Raw genomic sequence first — 17,174 nt, 5'->3', positions numbered from 1 at the left:
CATATTTAGATCATTTTCTAACTAAAAGTTGTTCACTATCAACCGTAAGCTGTTATCAGTTGCTAAATTTAAGCAAAATGAACACTTGATTTTAAATAGAAATGCCAAAGATAGTATCAGCTTTGTATTAAAGATTTAAAATTATTTTTGTAGATAAATCATTGTTAAACCATTGTATTCATCGATAAGATTTTGATTTTGATAAAAAGATTCGGTTGTGAAAAGTAGCTCTCGAAGGTAATATTTAGTTGTGTAGTTGATTTAAAGTGTTGGGTAACGAAGAGAATAAGGTTTTAATTATGAGTGAAAACAAACAAATGAAAGAAGAAAAAAAAATACGGACAAAATTGTATACAGCGGTTCTTAACGGAAACGTAGCTAATCTAAAAAAGTTACTTACAAGTGATAAAATCAATTACAAGGAGCATATTAATGACCTATACGAAGAGGATAGAGTGGAAAAAAGTCTTTTATACATAGCCTCAGAAAAACGTGACATACAATGTTTAACTGAACTGATTAAACATGGCGCAGATTTAAATATAACTAGTTCTAATAAGAAAACTCCACTCTATATCGCTGCAGAAAAAGGTGGCATACAATGTTTAACTGAACTGATTAAACATGGCGCAGACTTAAATATAACTAGTTCTAATAAGAAAACTCCACTCTACATCGCTGCAGAAAAAGGAAATAAAGAGTGCCTTATTCTATTACTTGACAAAGGTGCAGATAAAGACAAAGGAGGCCCATATGAGGCTACTCCAGCTTTTATAGCAGCTTTGAAAAAACACCAAAATTGTCTGACTGAATTAATCAAGAGAGGGGCACCAGTAAAAAGACGTGACACCATTTTCGAAATAGAGGGCACTGTGGCCAATGATTTGCACAAAGCAATTGATTCAGGTGATGCTGAGAATCTAAAAAGTCTTATTAATGATAATGACTTGTCAGAAATAATCAATAAGAGAGATGCAACAGGCAAAACTGTTTTCCATCTCGCAGTAGAGAAAAATCGAAAACAGTGCCTAGATTTGTTGATAGAATCCGTCCCAGACGAAAAAAAACCCACAGTTATTGACAAACCTAACGTTTATGGTTATACTCCACTTTATATTGCGGCCATAGTGAAGAATGATTGTTTCGCCTTGTTGAAAGAAAATGTTGCCAATTTTAGCAAAACTTTGTACTCAGCTGCTTTAGAAGGACAAAAAGAGTGTTTGCAAAATTTTATTCAAGAAGATATCAACTTTGGATATAAAGCGTACAAGCGTTGTTCTAAAACGGATGCTCAAGCCAATGGTGAAAATAACTCAAATCGTAGCGGTCCCGGTGAAGATGAAGCACGAACACGTTTAATGGAAGATCACTCTACCGATGCAAGCGAAACACGGTGTTTCAAATGTTACATTAAAGAAGATGACTTAAAATGTACCGACTACGACGAAGGCGAAACACAGTGCTTAAAATGTTTCATTGAAGAAGATGGAGATTGTTTAGTTCATGAACATGATGATCCCTGTTCCAATAGTCTAATAGAGGAAATTTTTGCCCATGTTAATGAACCGGTTAATTTTATAAACCATGTATTTGATTCCACCTCAGTGGATATTGAGAAGTCAAAAATGAATAAAGAGAAAATTTACAGAGTGGGTGAGTAGGTTCGTTTTATTTTTTCTATTTTCGTACGAAAAATGGAATAGAGTGTTTAACAGAGATGCTGGTCTTTTCCCCTTTAAACTGGTGCAAGCTTTACAATTAATTTTACTCTTAATTTAGCTTAATTAGTTTCAGTCGTTAAAGATACTAAAACTCAAAGAGCTGTATAAGATTTGTGTTTTTTTTTTCTAGATTTTAAAATGTTCCTGCCTAAGAGAGGCACAGATCGCGGCCAAATGCACGTTTTTGCTTGTTTATTGAAGGCAATGAATAATGAAGAAGAAATTATTGTTCTGAATAACATTTTCTGTCGTAAGTGACAAATCAGAATTTACTGCTTATTTTCTACTAGTTTGTATTTATTTTAGAAATATTTTTGGAAGCAAAACTGAAAACTAGAACCTTGTTCTGGATATTGCTCTTTAGACTTTTTATCTGGTATGCATACTTTGCCTGTGTAGTTTTGTATACTGCTGTTGTGCTAAACATTTTTGAATTCGCTTCAGTTCATTTAATACTGATAAGCACCATGGGAATATTTCTGCTAATACGATTCTTACTGCAAATAAATCAGGTAATTTTTTGTTGTTGTTTTAAGTTTAGTGTCAGTAGTTATATAGTGGGGCTTCTGCTCGCTTTTTGGGTTCCAAATCCATGGCGAGCATAGACTACTCCTACAACAGCAACAAAACTGTTCCTAAATCTACCACTCAATAGAGGGCGACAAAAAACCGTAATTCAAAAAACTATTATGTAATCCTGTTGCAGATACTTCTCCTTCTGGAAGACCGTCAGTCAGGAATTTACTCTGGATGGACGATCGCAAAGTCTGTTCTAGTCATAGTTTCTGTGATGTTCACAATCTTTTACCTCATAGTTACCGTATTCTTCATGAACACCATGATGCATGGCCACGAAATAAGTACTTTGAGCAAGGTGTTGGCAATAATCATTATTATACTACACAACATAGAATTTATTATGATACATCTTAAATTTACCACAGTTAGCCAATATTACTCCATGTTTCTAATAGTATTATACAAAACCCTCAAGGTAAGACATTTGTTTAATGTAACCTGCTACAAAAATTATATTTCAGGCAATCGTGTTCTTGTTTCTGCCAATTTCTTGCTTCATAATTATTTTCCACATACAATTTCTATACAACAGCGAATTCAGCACGTTTTTTCGCAGCCTTGTTAAAACAATCGTGTTGATGACCGGCGAATTCGAGTACGAAAAGACTTTACAAGACGAGTGCAATCTGACAGCTTCAAGTGCAGACAGAAGCAATTTAGAATTATTTTATGTGCGATTCATATTCCTTGCTTTCATAATCTTAGTCAACTTGGTTTTGTTGAACTTGATTATTGGTTTATCGGTAGATAACGTCGCAAGGGCAAAGAAAGCAGGCAATGCTGTGAGTATACGCCAGAAAGCTGAATTTTGCATACTAGTGGAAAATTTTTTGCGATACGTGAAAAAAAAATCTGGAGTCCAATGGATTAAAAATTTGGCGGGGTTTGTGGAGAAGCACGCCAAAGTTGAGTCGCCTTATGAGATGAAGAGAAGCAAAATTTACGTATTCCGCCAGAAAACTTTCGGTACATCATGATGTAACTGAGTTGGAGGTGTGTTACATAGCTTCTTTGTTGCAGACTCTCTAGACGAATTTGTGAGAAATGCTAACCTTTCAAAACAACAAAACGATCTTTTTACGTTGGTTTACAATTCTTCTGGGACGAGCCAGGAAGAAAAAAAAAATGAGTGTGTCGAGCCAGAGACGCACGTTTGAGTTTTATTTCTACGTTGTCAGTTGATAAATTATAAATTAAACACGTATACGCGACAAAGTCATCAATTTTCTCTTCAAAAATAATAAAAACCAAAAATATGTTGTATTTGTATTTTTTGACAAAATGATGATTAATGATGATGATTTAAAGTAAATACCCATGTATTATCAATTGTTGTTTATTACAAAATATACTTTTTTTTATTTATTTCTTTATTTTCATATTATAAAAATATAATAATTAATTATTATAATAATATTGTATAAAAAAAATTAAAGTTCAATGTGTAATTTACCAACTAAAGTAACAAGTAAATATTTACAAATGCTAGAGTAGCATTTATAACTTATTCGATTTAAAATACAAATTAGTGTTCAATCATAGCGTTATCGCCTTCGGTATCTTTATCCCTATCATTTAATACATTTATTAGTGGCCATTCATATTTTTTGGATTTGCATATACAGGATAACTCAAAAAAATTAATGATGTGTGATGTTTTAAAGTTATCATAAGCATGGTAATTTTTTGATCAAAATGTATTTGCTCCTCCTCCCTAAAAAATTGATGACGTCACCGCAAAGTGTTGCTGAATAAATCCCATCTTAAATGTGCAAAGTATGATGAGTGTATACTTGTGATCTAACACTGCATTAATATTTTTTAGATTTGCTTTTACGGGGTGTCTAAAAAAAATTAATGACTGAGTCAATTTATTTTATTGATTAAATCAAGAATTGCAAAACTGAATATGTATTTTGAAATCTTGACGTGAAGTTATTGTATGCATTTTAAGTTTTTAATCAAAATGTATTTGTTTGTCAACCTCAAAAAATTGATTACGTCATATCAAAATTTTGCCGAATAAATTCTTTCGAAAATGTGCAAAATATGATCAGATTATACATTGCAACTTATCACTGCATTCATAATTTTTAGATTTGCTTATACAGGATGACCAAAAAAAAAAAAATTAATCAGTCAATTTATTAAAGAAGATGAAACCAGAAGCGAGGGAAGTTCTGTCGAAATAGCTTTCGACCAATTTTTTTGTTTTTAGCTGCCTGACATCAAAATTGATAACTGTAAACTGAGATGTTAACATTGCTGCTAATAACTCAGAATTGCCAACCCAAAAATTTGCTTCAATTCAATTAGACATTCTGTATGTAAAGTCATTTACTAAAATAACGTCACACTACAAACTACAAAAGTCTTTTAGTGGTGGTTAGACATAGTAGAATTCTTTTAATTTTGGCAAAGTGTTGTCAACTATGACATTGGCAAATCATCCCTACCAACAATTTGTTGACGTCATCTCCAACATTTGCAATAGTAAATATTATTTAAATTTTATAAAATAAGATACTCCTATACATGTGGTTTACAAGCCCCTGTTGAGTTTTTATCGTAGACATCCAGATTTTTTGAGAAAAAAAATCAAAATTGCATTTTCACAATGAGAATGGAAAGGAATAGAATGTAGATTGTTAAAAAATAAAAAAAAGCTCTAATCGTAATATTTTTGTTATACTATTAGCTATAACATTTATTTCTTCTTTCAGAAAAAAAAAATAGAGAATGAGTGGGTAGGCGGGGCTAAGTTTAACTTTTTGCTACAGAATTATTTATAAACAAACAATAGCCCCGCCTCCCAGCCTTTATTTTCTTAGAGGGTATGTCATTTGCTACAGTTAGTCTCGTGTTAACAAGAACTAGCTAAGATAAGACTGATTTTGGCGAATGGCATACCTTCTAAGAAAATAGATGACGTATGGGTGGAGCTTTGTTAGATAAGACTGTTTTTGCAGATGGCATACCTTCTAAGAAAATAGAGGGCGGGCGGGTGGGTTTAGTATTTGCTAAGATCAGACTGAACAACTAGAATCTGGGTTAAGCTTTACTCTACAAAGTATTATAAGCAACCAATAGTCCCCCTTACCCATCCCCACTTCATTCTAGTTGTTCAGAAAAGATAGATTTTGGCAAATGATATGCCCTCTAAGAAAATAAAGGGCGGGTGGGCGGGGATTAGAACTTGCTAAGATAAAAATGAGTTTCTAGTTATTCAGTCTGATCTTAGCAAACACTAGCCCCACCCACCCTCCCTCTATTTTCTTAGTGAATATGTTATTTGCCAAAATCAGTCTTATCTTCGCAAGTATTAACCCCACCCACCCGCCCTCTGTTTTCTTAGAGGGTATGTCTGGACTGGTAAAACAAATTTTAATATTTTATGTTCTGTTTTTTGTAGTATATTTGTTCAAATTTTGCTTTCGGAGCATAATCTAAGCAAATATTAGTGGTTATGTAGTGTATCTTCTAGCTCATTTGGACCTCATTTGATCTGATCCTGAAACGCCACTACTTTTTTTAGTGAGGTCACTGACCTGTCGAACACCCCCATAATTTTCTGTCGACCTATTTGTCTGTCTTAATTTTTTATCCAGCATTTTGACTGTTTGGTCGACAAAAAAAATGGAAGTCCTAGAACAGGTCGATAAAAAAGTGTTGCCGCTTCTGGCTCAGGCCAAATGAGGTCACAGTGGGTCAGAAACTGCACTATATAACTAGTAAGTATTGTATTAGGGTACGAAAATAAAGGTCTTCTCCTTTTGTATCGATGTTTATCTGACAGATAATTTCCAAAATTACTGTATGGATGGTTGTTAAATTTAGACGAAGATTAGAAATGTCTTGTAGAGGGTAAAGTGCTACCCAAAATTTGTTTAGTCACCCCCAATAACACTTTGATGACGTCACCGCAAAACTATGCACACCAACTGTTGTTGAAATTTTAGAAAATGGTATAGTCCTGTCTGTGTTTATGGTTTATGAATCTGTCTTTACTTTTTCTTTATACGGCTTTTTTGTCTTTATTATCTCGATTTTTAACTTGTAGGGTTTTATATTATAGAGATTATATAAATCAGAAAATGTCTTTCACTTTGAGATATATTAAAAGAACTTTACATACACACTAGACATATTTATACACACAATGGATGAGCAAAACAACTCTTAATTGCAGTTGGCTGTGTCTCAGAAAACCTATGTCGGTACTTTTACACGGTTACCCTATTTCCCCCGAGTTGTCAAAAATTTGAATTCAAACGTCAAGACTTTGACAACTTCAATCATAGACTAAAATTAGTTTCCGGAGCTTCCTGCGATCTGAAATTAAATTGCTCACTCGTTATGAGAAAGAATGAGTTTCGCTACAATGTTTGCACAAAAAATTGTTCACTATCAACCGAAAAATGAATACGTGTTATTTTAATAATAAATGCCAAAGATAGTAAATATCATTCCGTTATCAACTTCGTATTAAAAAAATTAAAACTACAGTCTTTGTCTTTGCCATTTCTATTGAAACACCACTTGGTAATCATAAATTTGGTAACGTTCATATTCAGACAATTTTCTAACTAAAAGCCGTAGTCAATCAACTGAAAACTGTTACCAATTGCTAAATTTTAAGCAAAATCAACAGGTGGTGTTTCAATAGAAATGGCAAAGACAATATTTGTGTAAATAGATAAATCTTTATTTAACTATTGATAAGATGGATTTTGATAAAAAGATTTACAGGTTGTGAAAAGTAGGTGTCGAACGTAATATTTAGAAGTGTAGTTTATTTAAAGTGTAGACAACGAAGAGAATAAGGTTTTAATTATGACTAAAGATATACAAATAGAAGAAGCAGAAGAAGAAAAAGAAGAAGAGGAGCGTATTACTAGTAGTGATTCCCTTTTGTATAAAGCGGTTCTTAATGGAAACATAGATGAACTAAAAAAATTACTTACAAGTGATAATACCTATTACAAGGAGCATATTAATGACCTATACGAAGACTTTAGCAGTCAAAAAGACGAAGTAAAAAAAACTCTTCTATACATCGCTTCAGAAAAGGGTGACGTACCGTGTTTAACTGAACTGATTAAACATGGCGCAGATTTAAATATATCTAGTTCTAATAAGAAAACTCCACTCTATATAGCTGCAGAAAAAGGAAATAAAGAGTGCCTTATTCTATTACTTGACAAAGGTGCAGATAAAGACAAAGGAGGCCCATATGAGGCTACTCCAGCTTTTATAGCAGCTTTGAAAAAACACCAAAATTGTCTAACTGAATTAATCAAACGAGGGGCACCAGTAAAAAGACGTGACACCATTTTCGAAAAAGAGGACACTGTGGCCAATGATTTGCGCAAAGCAATTGATTCAGGTGATGCTGAAAATCTAAAAAATCTTATTGAGGATACAGACTTGTCAGAAATAATCAGTAAGAGAGATGCAACAGGCAAAACTGTTTTCCATCACGCAGTAGAGAAAAATCGAAAACAGTGCCTAGACTTGTTGATAAAATCCGTCTCAGACGAAAAAAAACCCACAGTTATTGACAAACCTAACGTTTATGGTCACACTCCACTTTATGTTGCAGCCATACTGAAGAACGATTGTTTCGCCTTGTTGAAAGAAAATGGTGCCAATTTTAGCAAAGCTTTGTACTCAGCTGTTTTAGAAGGACATAAAGAGTGTTTACAAAATTTTATTCAAGAAGATATCGACTTTGGTTATAAAGCGTACAAGCGTTGTTCTAAAACGGATGCTCGAGCCAATGGTGAAAATAACTCAAATCGTAGCGGCCACGGTGAAGATGAAGCACAAACACGTTTAATTGAAGATCACTCTACTGATGCAAGCAAAACACGGTGTTTCAAATGTTGCATTAAAGAAGATGACTTAGAATGTACCGACTACGATGAAGGTGAAACACAGTGCTTAAAATGTTTCATTGAAGAAGATGAAGATTGCTTAGTTCATGAACATGATGATCCCGGTTGCAATAGTCTAATAGAGGAAATTTTTACCCATGTTAATGAACCGGTTAATTTTATAAACCACGTATTTGAGTCCACCTCAGTGGATATTGAGAAGTCAAAAATGAATAAAGAGAAAATTTACAGAGTGGGTGAGTATTAGGTTCGTTTTATTTTTTCTATTTTCATACGAAAAAAGGAATAGAGTGTTTAACAGAGATGTTGGTCTTTTCCCCTTTCCACTGCTGCAAGCCGAACAATTAATTTTACTCTTAATTTAGCTTAATTAGTTTCAGTCGTTAAAGATACTAAAACTCAAAGAGCTGTATAAGATTTGTGTTTTTTTTTTCTAGATTTTAAAATGTTCCTGCCGAAGAGAGACACAGATCGGGGCCAAATGCATGTTTTTGCTTGTTTATTGAAAGCAATGAATAATGAAGAAGAAATTAGTGTTCTGAATAACATTTTCTGTCGTAAGTGACAAATCAGAATTTACTGCTTATTTTCTACTAGTCTGTATTTATTTTAGAAATATTCTTGAAAGCAAAACTGAAAACTAGAACCTTGTTCTGGATATTGCTCTTTAGACTTTTTATCTGGTATGCATACTTTGCCTGTGTAGTTTTGTATACTGCTGTTGTGCTAGAGATTTTTGAATTCGCTTCAGTTCAGTTAATACCGATAAGCACCATGGGAATATTTCTGCTAATACGATTCTTACTGCAAATAAATCAGGTAATTTTTTGTTGTTGTTTCAAGTTTAGTGTCAGTAGTTATATAGTGGGGCTTCTGCTCGCTTTTTGGGTTCCAAATCCATGGCGCGCATAGACTACTCCTACAACAGCAACTAAAAACTGTTCCTAAATCTACCACTCAATAGAGGGCGACAAAAAACCGTAATTCAAAAAACTACGATTTATGTAATCCTGTTGCAGATACTTCTCCTTCTGGAAAACCGTCAGTCAGGAATTTACTCTAGATGGACGATCGCAAAGTCTGTTCTAGTCATAGTTTCTGTGATTTTCACAATCTTTTACCTCATACTTACCATACTCTTCATGAACACCACGATCCTTGGCCACGAAATAAGTACTTTGAGCAAGATGTTGGCAATAATCATTATTATACTACACAACATAGAATTTATTATGATACATCTTAAATTTACCCTATTTAGCCATTATTACTCCATGTTTCTAATGGTATTACTCAAGACCCTCAAGGTAAGACGGTACATGTGTTTACTGAAACCTGCAACGAAATTTTCATTTCAGGCAATCGGGTTCTTCATTCTGCCAATTTCGTGCTTCATAATTATTTTCCGTTTACAATTTGGGCACTATAGCGAATTCAGCACGCTTTTTCGTACCTTCGTTAAAACAATCGTGCTAATGACCGGCGAATTCGAATATGAAAATACTTTGCACAACGAACTGGCCAACGTCACAAAGAGCTCCAGCGCTCGTCTGCTAGAAGCTTCAAGAAACCTAGAATCTTTTTATGTGCGATTCTTATTTCTTGCTTTCATACTCTTAGTCAACTTGGTTTTGTTGAACTTGATTATTGGTTTATCGGTAGATAACGTCGCAAGGGCAAAGAAGGCAGGCAATGCTGTGAGTATACACCAGAAAGCTGAATTTTGCATACAAGTGGAAAATTTTTTGCGATACGTGAAAAAAAAATGTGGAGTCCAATGGATTAAAAATTTGGCGGGGTTTGTGGAGAAGCACGCCAAAGTTGAGTCGCCTTATGAGATGAAGAGAAGCGAAACTGACGTATTCCGCCAGAAAACATTCGGTACATCATGATGTAACTGAGTTGGAGGTGTGTTACATAACTTCTTTGTTGCAGACTCTCTAGACGAACTTGTGAGAAATGCTAACCTTTCAAAACAACCAAGCGACCTTTCTACGTTGCTTTACAATTCTTCTGGGACGAGCAAGCAAGCAAAGAAATAAGCATCAAATAGAAACTATGGGTATAATGTACAATTGGCTTCAAAAAAACAGGAAATGTCAGAAAAAGTTCTGCCAGATTTTATTAATTTTTTTTTAATTTAATTGAGCTTTTTAGAATTTAGGTTAAAAAACTGCACTTTTTTTGTACGTGCCAGAAATGTTAATTCCTTTTTTACAGATACGACTGTCAAATAGACAAGAATGTTTGCGTTTTTTTTTAAAGTTGGTAACTTACTCAAAATTTTATGATGGCATAGCTCATGTCAAAATTGACAACTGTGGACTAACGTACAATAGTATGGATGGCAATAATTCAGAATTGCCAACATAAAAATTTGCTTCACCCGGTGTTTAAGTATATAATTATGTGTATGTAATTATAAAACAACAATAACACATTGACTTAGTTCTGTGTATTTACATGTACTTATAATAAACCAAAATGTTGAGCTTCAATTCAAACAATTATATTAACAACATTAAATAAAAAATAAACCTAACGCTCTAATATCTTCTATTGGTTTGTGTGCAATTTTTGACAACCCAAACATCCCTCGAAAATGAGACATTTTTTAGTCTATTCCACCATTCTGGAGAGAGAAAATCTGTTGAAATATTTAGAACTTATTTCCTAGCTGCAAAAAACCTGTCCAGTTTTCCAAATGCTACAAATCGATACATTTTAGCCCCACAAATAGAAAAAAGAAGTTGAAAGGTAATACTCAAGTTATTACGATGATGCAATGGCAAATAACAACAGTTTAGCAAGAAAATATCAAGCTGAGTCCTCGCAAAGGAGACTGCGAGTCCACGATATTAATTTAACTGATGATAATTTTCGAGGTCATTTCTCTCAAAACAAAACGATGTTTAAGATTAGTTTAAAGTGGGATTTATAAACTTGCTGATGACGTTGAAGCAGCTGTTGTTCCCGCTGACGTTGCTTTTAGAGCTGAAAATTGTCATTTATAAACTTATTTTAGACATGTTTTAAGTTTCTTGTTGCCGAAATAAGTCTACACATATTAAGAAAAAAAGGCAAAATGTAGCCCCGCCCACCCGCCCTATCTCAATTGTGATGATTTTTTTTATTCATCGTGAGCCAAGAGGGCGGAGCTTAACTGCAAAATCCATATTTCTCGACGAGAATAAGTCAAAAAATACTATGTATATTAAGAAAAAAAAACAATAAAGCCAAAGATTAGGCTCCACCCACACCCGCCCCGACCTCAATTCTCAGTTGTGATGAATTTTTCATTCGTTGTCAGATCGAGGGGCGGGGCTTAATTGCAAGGTCCATATTTTATTTAGCTAACAAAAATATAAGTATAAGCCCCACCCAGTCCACCCACCCAATCGTCAAGAGCCAAAGGAGCGGAATTTAATTGCAAAATACTTATTATTCCTTTACAAGAAATTATCATGTAAGACATGTTTTTGAGTATCGTGTTATTCAAAGAATACTGCATATGTATCAAGAAAAAATTAAAGCCAAACATTAAGCTCCACCCACACCTGCCCTGATCTAAATAGTGATGAAGTTTTCATTCGCTAGTAGACCTAAGGGCGGAGCCTAATTGCAAAATCCATATTTCCTTTCAAAATAGATGGGGTGGGTGGGCGGGGTTTATATTTTGCCTTTTCTTTCTGAATATACATAGTATTCTTTGAACAACACTTACTCAAAAACATTAATTTCTTGTAAAGAAATAAGTATTTTGCAGTTAAGCTCCGTTCCCTTGGTTTACGGTGAATAAAAAAAAAATTCACAATTAAGACAGGGCGGGTGGGCGGGCTTAAGTTTTGGTTTTTTATTTTAATATGTGTAGACTTCTTTTCACAACATGAAACTTAAAACATATTTAAAATGGAAAATGTGTATAAGGAAATATCCATTTTGCAATTAGGCACCGGCCCATAATTGCAAAATCCATATTTCTTTGCAAAAATGTACCATTTTAACCATATTCTAGGCTTCTATTCTATTCTTGTTGTGAAAAGATGGCTATGTATATTAAGAAAAAAAGGCAAAATATATGCCCCGCCCACCCACCCTATCTCAATTCTGATGATTTTTTTTTATTTGTCGTAAGGCGAGGGGAGGAGCTTAAATGCAAAATCCTTATTTTGCTATGAGAAATTGCCATGTGAAATATGTTCTTAACCAATCGTATTATGTACAAACAAAACTAAATGTGTTCATTAATCCCATCCGCCTCGATGTCAATCGTGACACATTTTTCATTCGTTATCAGACCCAGGGGTGGAGCCTAATTGCAAAATCGATATTTCCGTATACAAATTTTCCATTTTAAACATATTTTAAGTTTCGCTCACGACGAATAAAAAAAATCATCCCAATCGAGATAGGGTGGGTGGGCGGGGCTACATTTTGCCTTTTTTTTTAATATGTGTAGACTTATTGCGGCAACAAGAAACTTAAAACATGTCTAAAATAGTAAATTTTTGTAGTAATCAACTTAAATCCTCCACTTTTCTTCTACTATCCCTTTAAATACGGCAAAAGTTGAACATCCTACTTAGATGCCTTGGATCAAGGCCAACTTGATGGTTGTTTCATCTGAATAATCCACATGCGAGTTTTTCTCTTGAGAAACAGATTTAGAACTTACTGATGCCATTTTTTTTTTATTTAAACTGGAAATATAATTGTTTCGGCAGATCTATTCATGTGAAGAGTATAAACAAATTTTTTATTTTTGGACAATATATAATTTAACAATATTTGCAAAAACTGATTTGTTTTTAATAACTTTCTATTTATAGGAAAACGCTTTTCACTTTAATTATGACAATAACTATTAATTTTGTTTAAGTATTATTGAATTACGACATGATTATTACTTAATTTTTTTTGGGGAATAGCTGTTTTAATATAAATCATTGAAACTCCACCAAAATAAAAGTGAAAATTGGTATATTTAAAAATTGTTATATACATTAATCAATAAATACGTATATGCAACCAATTATTCAAATTGTTGAACTAGACAATTTCAAGAATTTCATGAATTTTTTTATTCAAGATTCGATATACATTTGGTTGCATTAAAAACCGAACAAGGTCATATTAGCAATATTTTTCATAGTGTGAATAGCGAACATCTAAGTTTAGGACGTGATCTTTATATTGGTAAAAGAAAAAATGACGAAATTCTGCAAACGTTTGTATGCTGGATTGAAATATAAATATGTCATTGATGTATGAATAATAATAATAGTTAACATTATTGGATTCTTGGATTATAAACATTTTTTAAACTTCTCGAGCCTAACCCTAAGACTAAAATCTTTACAAATTTGTTTTTAAGGATCCCTGTACAAAACGAACGGAAATTAAGCGAAAAAAATTAGATCACTTATTAATTGGAGATAACTAACAAACATGTATTTTTTTGCGTGGAAAACGTGTTATCTTAAATCTCAGATTATATTAATATGTCAAGTGTTCTTAAATTTTTTCTATTCTATTTCACAATTTTAAAAACATAAGTGTTTCACTATATTGTTTGCACAAAAATTATTTATAATGAAGAATGTAATTTACAACTACCACCTCGGTATCAACTTTGTGCTAAAAATTAAATATATTTGTCACCAATTAAATAATAAGGGAATCTTTATCGAACCGTTTTATTGATAAGATAGATTTTGATAAAATACATTTACAGGTGGATCAGTCGTGAAAAGTATCTCTCGAAGGTACTAACTATTTACTTGTGAAGTTTGTTTAAAGTGATGTAGATAAGTAATAGAATAAAGTCTAAATTATGGATGAAAGTATGAACATGGAAGAAAAACAGAAGTTTTTAAACGCGGTTCTACAAGGAAATGTAGACGAACTAGAAAAATTACTTAGTAGTGACTATTACAAGAACAACAAACATATTATTGATGATCAATACGAAGACATCAGTAGTCACAACATAGTTAAAAAGAAAAAAACTCTTCCATACACAGCATTAGAAAAGTGTGACCCAGCATTAGAAGACTTAACTTCACCACTTAATCGCGTAGAATTAGACTCGGTTGGTTTTAACAAGAGAACTAAAAACGAAGACAATAGTCAGAAAAGAGACAAAATAACGAAAACTCTTCTGTACATAGCTTTAGAAAAAGGTGACGCATCATGTTTAATTAAACTAATTAAAAATGGGGCAAATTTGAACATAACTAGTTCTAATCAGAAAACTCCTCTCTACATCGCAGCAGAGAAAGGGAATAAAGAGTGCCTTATTCTGTTACTTGACAATGGTGCGAATATAAACGAAGGAGGCCCATGTGGGACTACTCCAGGTTTTATAGCAGCTTTGAAAAAACACCAAGATTGTCTAAATGAATTAATGAAAAGAGGGGCATTGGTAAAAAGAGGTAACACCATTTTCGAAACGAACTCCACTGCCCAAAATTTGCAGAAAACAATTAAGTCAGATGACGTTAAAAGTCTAGGAAAATTAATCCAAAACGAGAAAGAATTTTTCTTAAATAATATCGGTAACAGAGATGCGACAGGTAAAACCGTTTTCCACCTTGCTGTAGAGAAAAATCGTAAGGACTGTCTAGACTTGTTGATAAAATTCGTTTCAGAGATGGAGAACCATCTCGACTTAATTGACAAACCTAACGTTTATGGTCACACCCCACTCTATGTTGCAGCTCTACTCAAGAATGACTGTTTCGCCCTGTTGAAGAAACACGGTGCTAATTTTAGCAAAGCTTCATATTCTGCTGCTATAGAAGGAGAGAAAGAGTGTTTAGAAAATTTTATTGAAGAAGATATCGACTTGAGCTATCAAGGACATAAGCGTTGTCTTATAAAGGATGGCAGTGACGTTCAAGTTAATAAAAAACCAAGCAGTGATGAAGCACAGTGCTTCAAATGTTCGATTGAAGATGAACAATTAATATGCTGCTACCATGATATTAGCAACATTCGGTGTTTCAAATGTTGCAATAAAGGGGCTAATTTGGAATGCAATGAGCATGATGGAGGCGAAACACAATGCTTAAAATGCTTCATTGATGAAGATTACGGTTCGATTACTGACCAAGATAGCTTAGTTCATGACCATGATGATTCTGGTTGTAATAGTCTAATAGAGGAAATTTTTGCTCATGTTCATGAACCTGTTAATTTTATAAACCATGTATTTGATTCCGCATCAGTGGACATTGAAAAGTCAAAAACGAATAAAGAGAAAATTTACAAAGTGGGTGAGTTGGTAAATTATAATCATACAAGATTCGTGTATAACAATTTTTTTCCAGACTTCAAAATTTTGCTTCCGAAAAGAGATACAGATCGAGGACAAATGCACGTTTTTGCTTGCTTACTCAATGCCATGAACAGTGAAGAAAAAATTGGTGTTCTAAATCACATTTTCTGTCGTACGTAACAAACATTCAGCACTTACTGGTTATTTTTTTAGTTTATTTTAGAAATATTCTTGGCAGCAAAACTGAAAACTAGAACCTTGTACTGGATATTAAAATTTAGACTTTTTATCTGGTATGCATACTTTATTTGTGTGATGCTTTACACCGCAGCTGTGCTAAAGATTTTTGAATTCTCTGTCGACCATAAGTGGTTAATTGGTGTTACAGGCATATTTCTGGTAATACGGTTCTTGGTTCAAATGAATCAGGTAAATTTTTGGGTTGGCAGTTATGGCAATTATGTATTCCTGTTACAGATGCGTCTTCTATGGAGTGACCATCGATCAGGAATTTACTCTATGTGGACCACCGTAAATTCCGTTCTAGTTATAGCTTCTGTAATGTTCACACTCTTTTACCTCATAGTTACCGCATCCTTTACGAACAGCATGATCCATGACAACCAAATAAGCACTTTGACCAGCATCTCGGCAATAGTCATTATTGTACTACACAACATAGAATTTATAATGATACATCTTAAATTTACCGTAGTGGGTCAATATTACTCCATGTTTCTGATAGTATTATACAAAACCCTCAAGGTAAGACGGTATATGTGTTCACTGAAACCTATAAAAATTACATTTCAGGCAATCGGGTTCTTGTTTTTGCCAATCTTGTGCTTCATAATTATTTTCCACTTGCAATTTTTAAACTATAGTGAATTCAGCACGATTTTTCGCACCTTCGTTAAAACAATCGTGCTAATGACCGGCGAATTCGAATATGAAAATACTTTGCACAACGAATTGGCCAACGTCACCAACAGCTCCAGCGCTCGTCTGCTAGAAGCTTCAAGAAACCTAGAATCTTTTTATGTGCGATTCTTATTTCTTGCTTTCATACTCTTAGTAAACTTGGTTTTGTTGAACTTGATTATTGGTTTATCCGTAAATAACGTCGCAATGGCAAAGAAGACAGGCAATGCTGTGAGTATACGGCAAAAAGCTGAGTTCTGCATAGAAGTGGAAGATTTTTTGGAGTATGTGAGAAGAAGGTGTTGCGTAAAGTGGATTCAAAATGTCGCGAAGATAATGGAGAAGTATTCCAGAATTGAGTCGCCTTATAAGATGCAAAGAAGCAAATTTGCCCCCCTACGTCAGAAAACTTTCGGTATGTAATCATATAATTGAGCTGGAGGTATGCAAAAAAGCTATTTTTGTTGCAGACTCTCTAGACGAACTTGTAAGAAATGCTAAACTTTCAAAAAAACAAAACAAGCTTTCTGTGTTGCTCTACAATTCCTCTGGGACGAGCAAGCAAATGTAAGATAACACCTACAACATCAAATTGACACTTCCTGTAATTGTAAAATAACAATATAAAAATAGATTCACACATCTTTTATGTACATATTTACAAGTCTTTTACTGTATAGTAAAAAATTGTAATCAAGAAAATCGTTCTTTTTGGTAGTTGGTAGCTCTCCTAGGGAAATTCTGGATAGTTATCAAGTGAGAGGGTTGGTAGTGGAA

The 17,174-nt window shown here is 33.6% G+C and overlaps 3 protein-coding genes across 3 annotated transcripts; all 3 read left to right on the top strand.

Annotated features, from left to right (window-relative positions):
- Positions 1-248: 248 nt before the first annotated feature.
- On the top strand, positions 249-3,665 carry LOC135123327 (transient receptor potential channel pyrexia-like). The gene is made up of 6 exons (XM_064047866.1): positions 249-1,653; positions 1,852-1,971; positions 2,028-2,233; positions 2,428-2,715; positions 2,762-3,266; positions 3,321-3,665. The coding sequence occupies exons 1-6, from the start codon at positions 300-302 to the stop codon at positions 3,455-3,457; spliced, it is 2,610 nt and encodes an 869-aa protein (XP_063903936.1). The 5' UTR covers positions 249-299; the 3' UTR covers positions 3,458-3,665.
- Positions 3,666-7,065: 3,400 nt separating this feature from the next.
- LOC135123328 (transient receptor potential channel pyrexia-like) lies at positions 7,066-10,756 on the top strand. Its single transcript, XM_064047867.1, has 6 exons — positions 7,066-8,433; positions 8,635-8,754; positions 8,811-9,016; positions 9,217-9,504; positions 9,556-10,078; positions 10,133-10,756. The coding sequence occupies exons 1-6, from the start codon at positions 7,134-7,136 to the stop codon at positions 10,237-10,239; spliced, it is 2,544 nt and encodes an 847-aa protein (XP_063903937.1). The 5' UTR covers positions 7,066-7,133; the 3' UTR covers positions 10,240-10,756.
- Positions 10,757-13,954: 3,198 nt separating this feature from the next.
- Positions 13,955-17,054, top strand: LOC135122978 (transient receptor potential channel pyrexia-like). The gene is made up of 6 exons (XM_064047474.1): positions 13,955-15,474; positions 15,529-15,648; positions 15,700-15,905; positions 15,954-16,241; positions 16,290-16,812; positions 16,868-17,054. Exons 1-6 carry the CDS (start codon positions 14,031-14,033, stop codon positions 16,966-16,968), a joined length of 2,682 nt encoding a protein of 893 aa, XP_063903544.1. The 5' UTR covers positions 13,955-14,030; the 3' UTR covers positions 16,969-17,054.
- Positions 17,055-17,174: the final 120 nt, after the last annotated feature.

This window comes from Zophobas morio, unplaced genomic scaffold, assembly GCF_036711695.1.
Source record: "Zophobas morio isolate AGI-343-1 ecotype UQ-CSIRO unplaced genomic scaffold, CSIRO_AGI_Zmor_V1 ptg000006l, whole genome shotgun sequence".
Classification (NCBI taxonomy): Eukaryota; Metazoa; Arthropoda; class Insecta; order Coleoptera; family Tenebrionidae; genus Zophobas; species Zophobas morio.
This window is presented reverse-complemented; position numbering and strand designations above follow the sequence as displayed.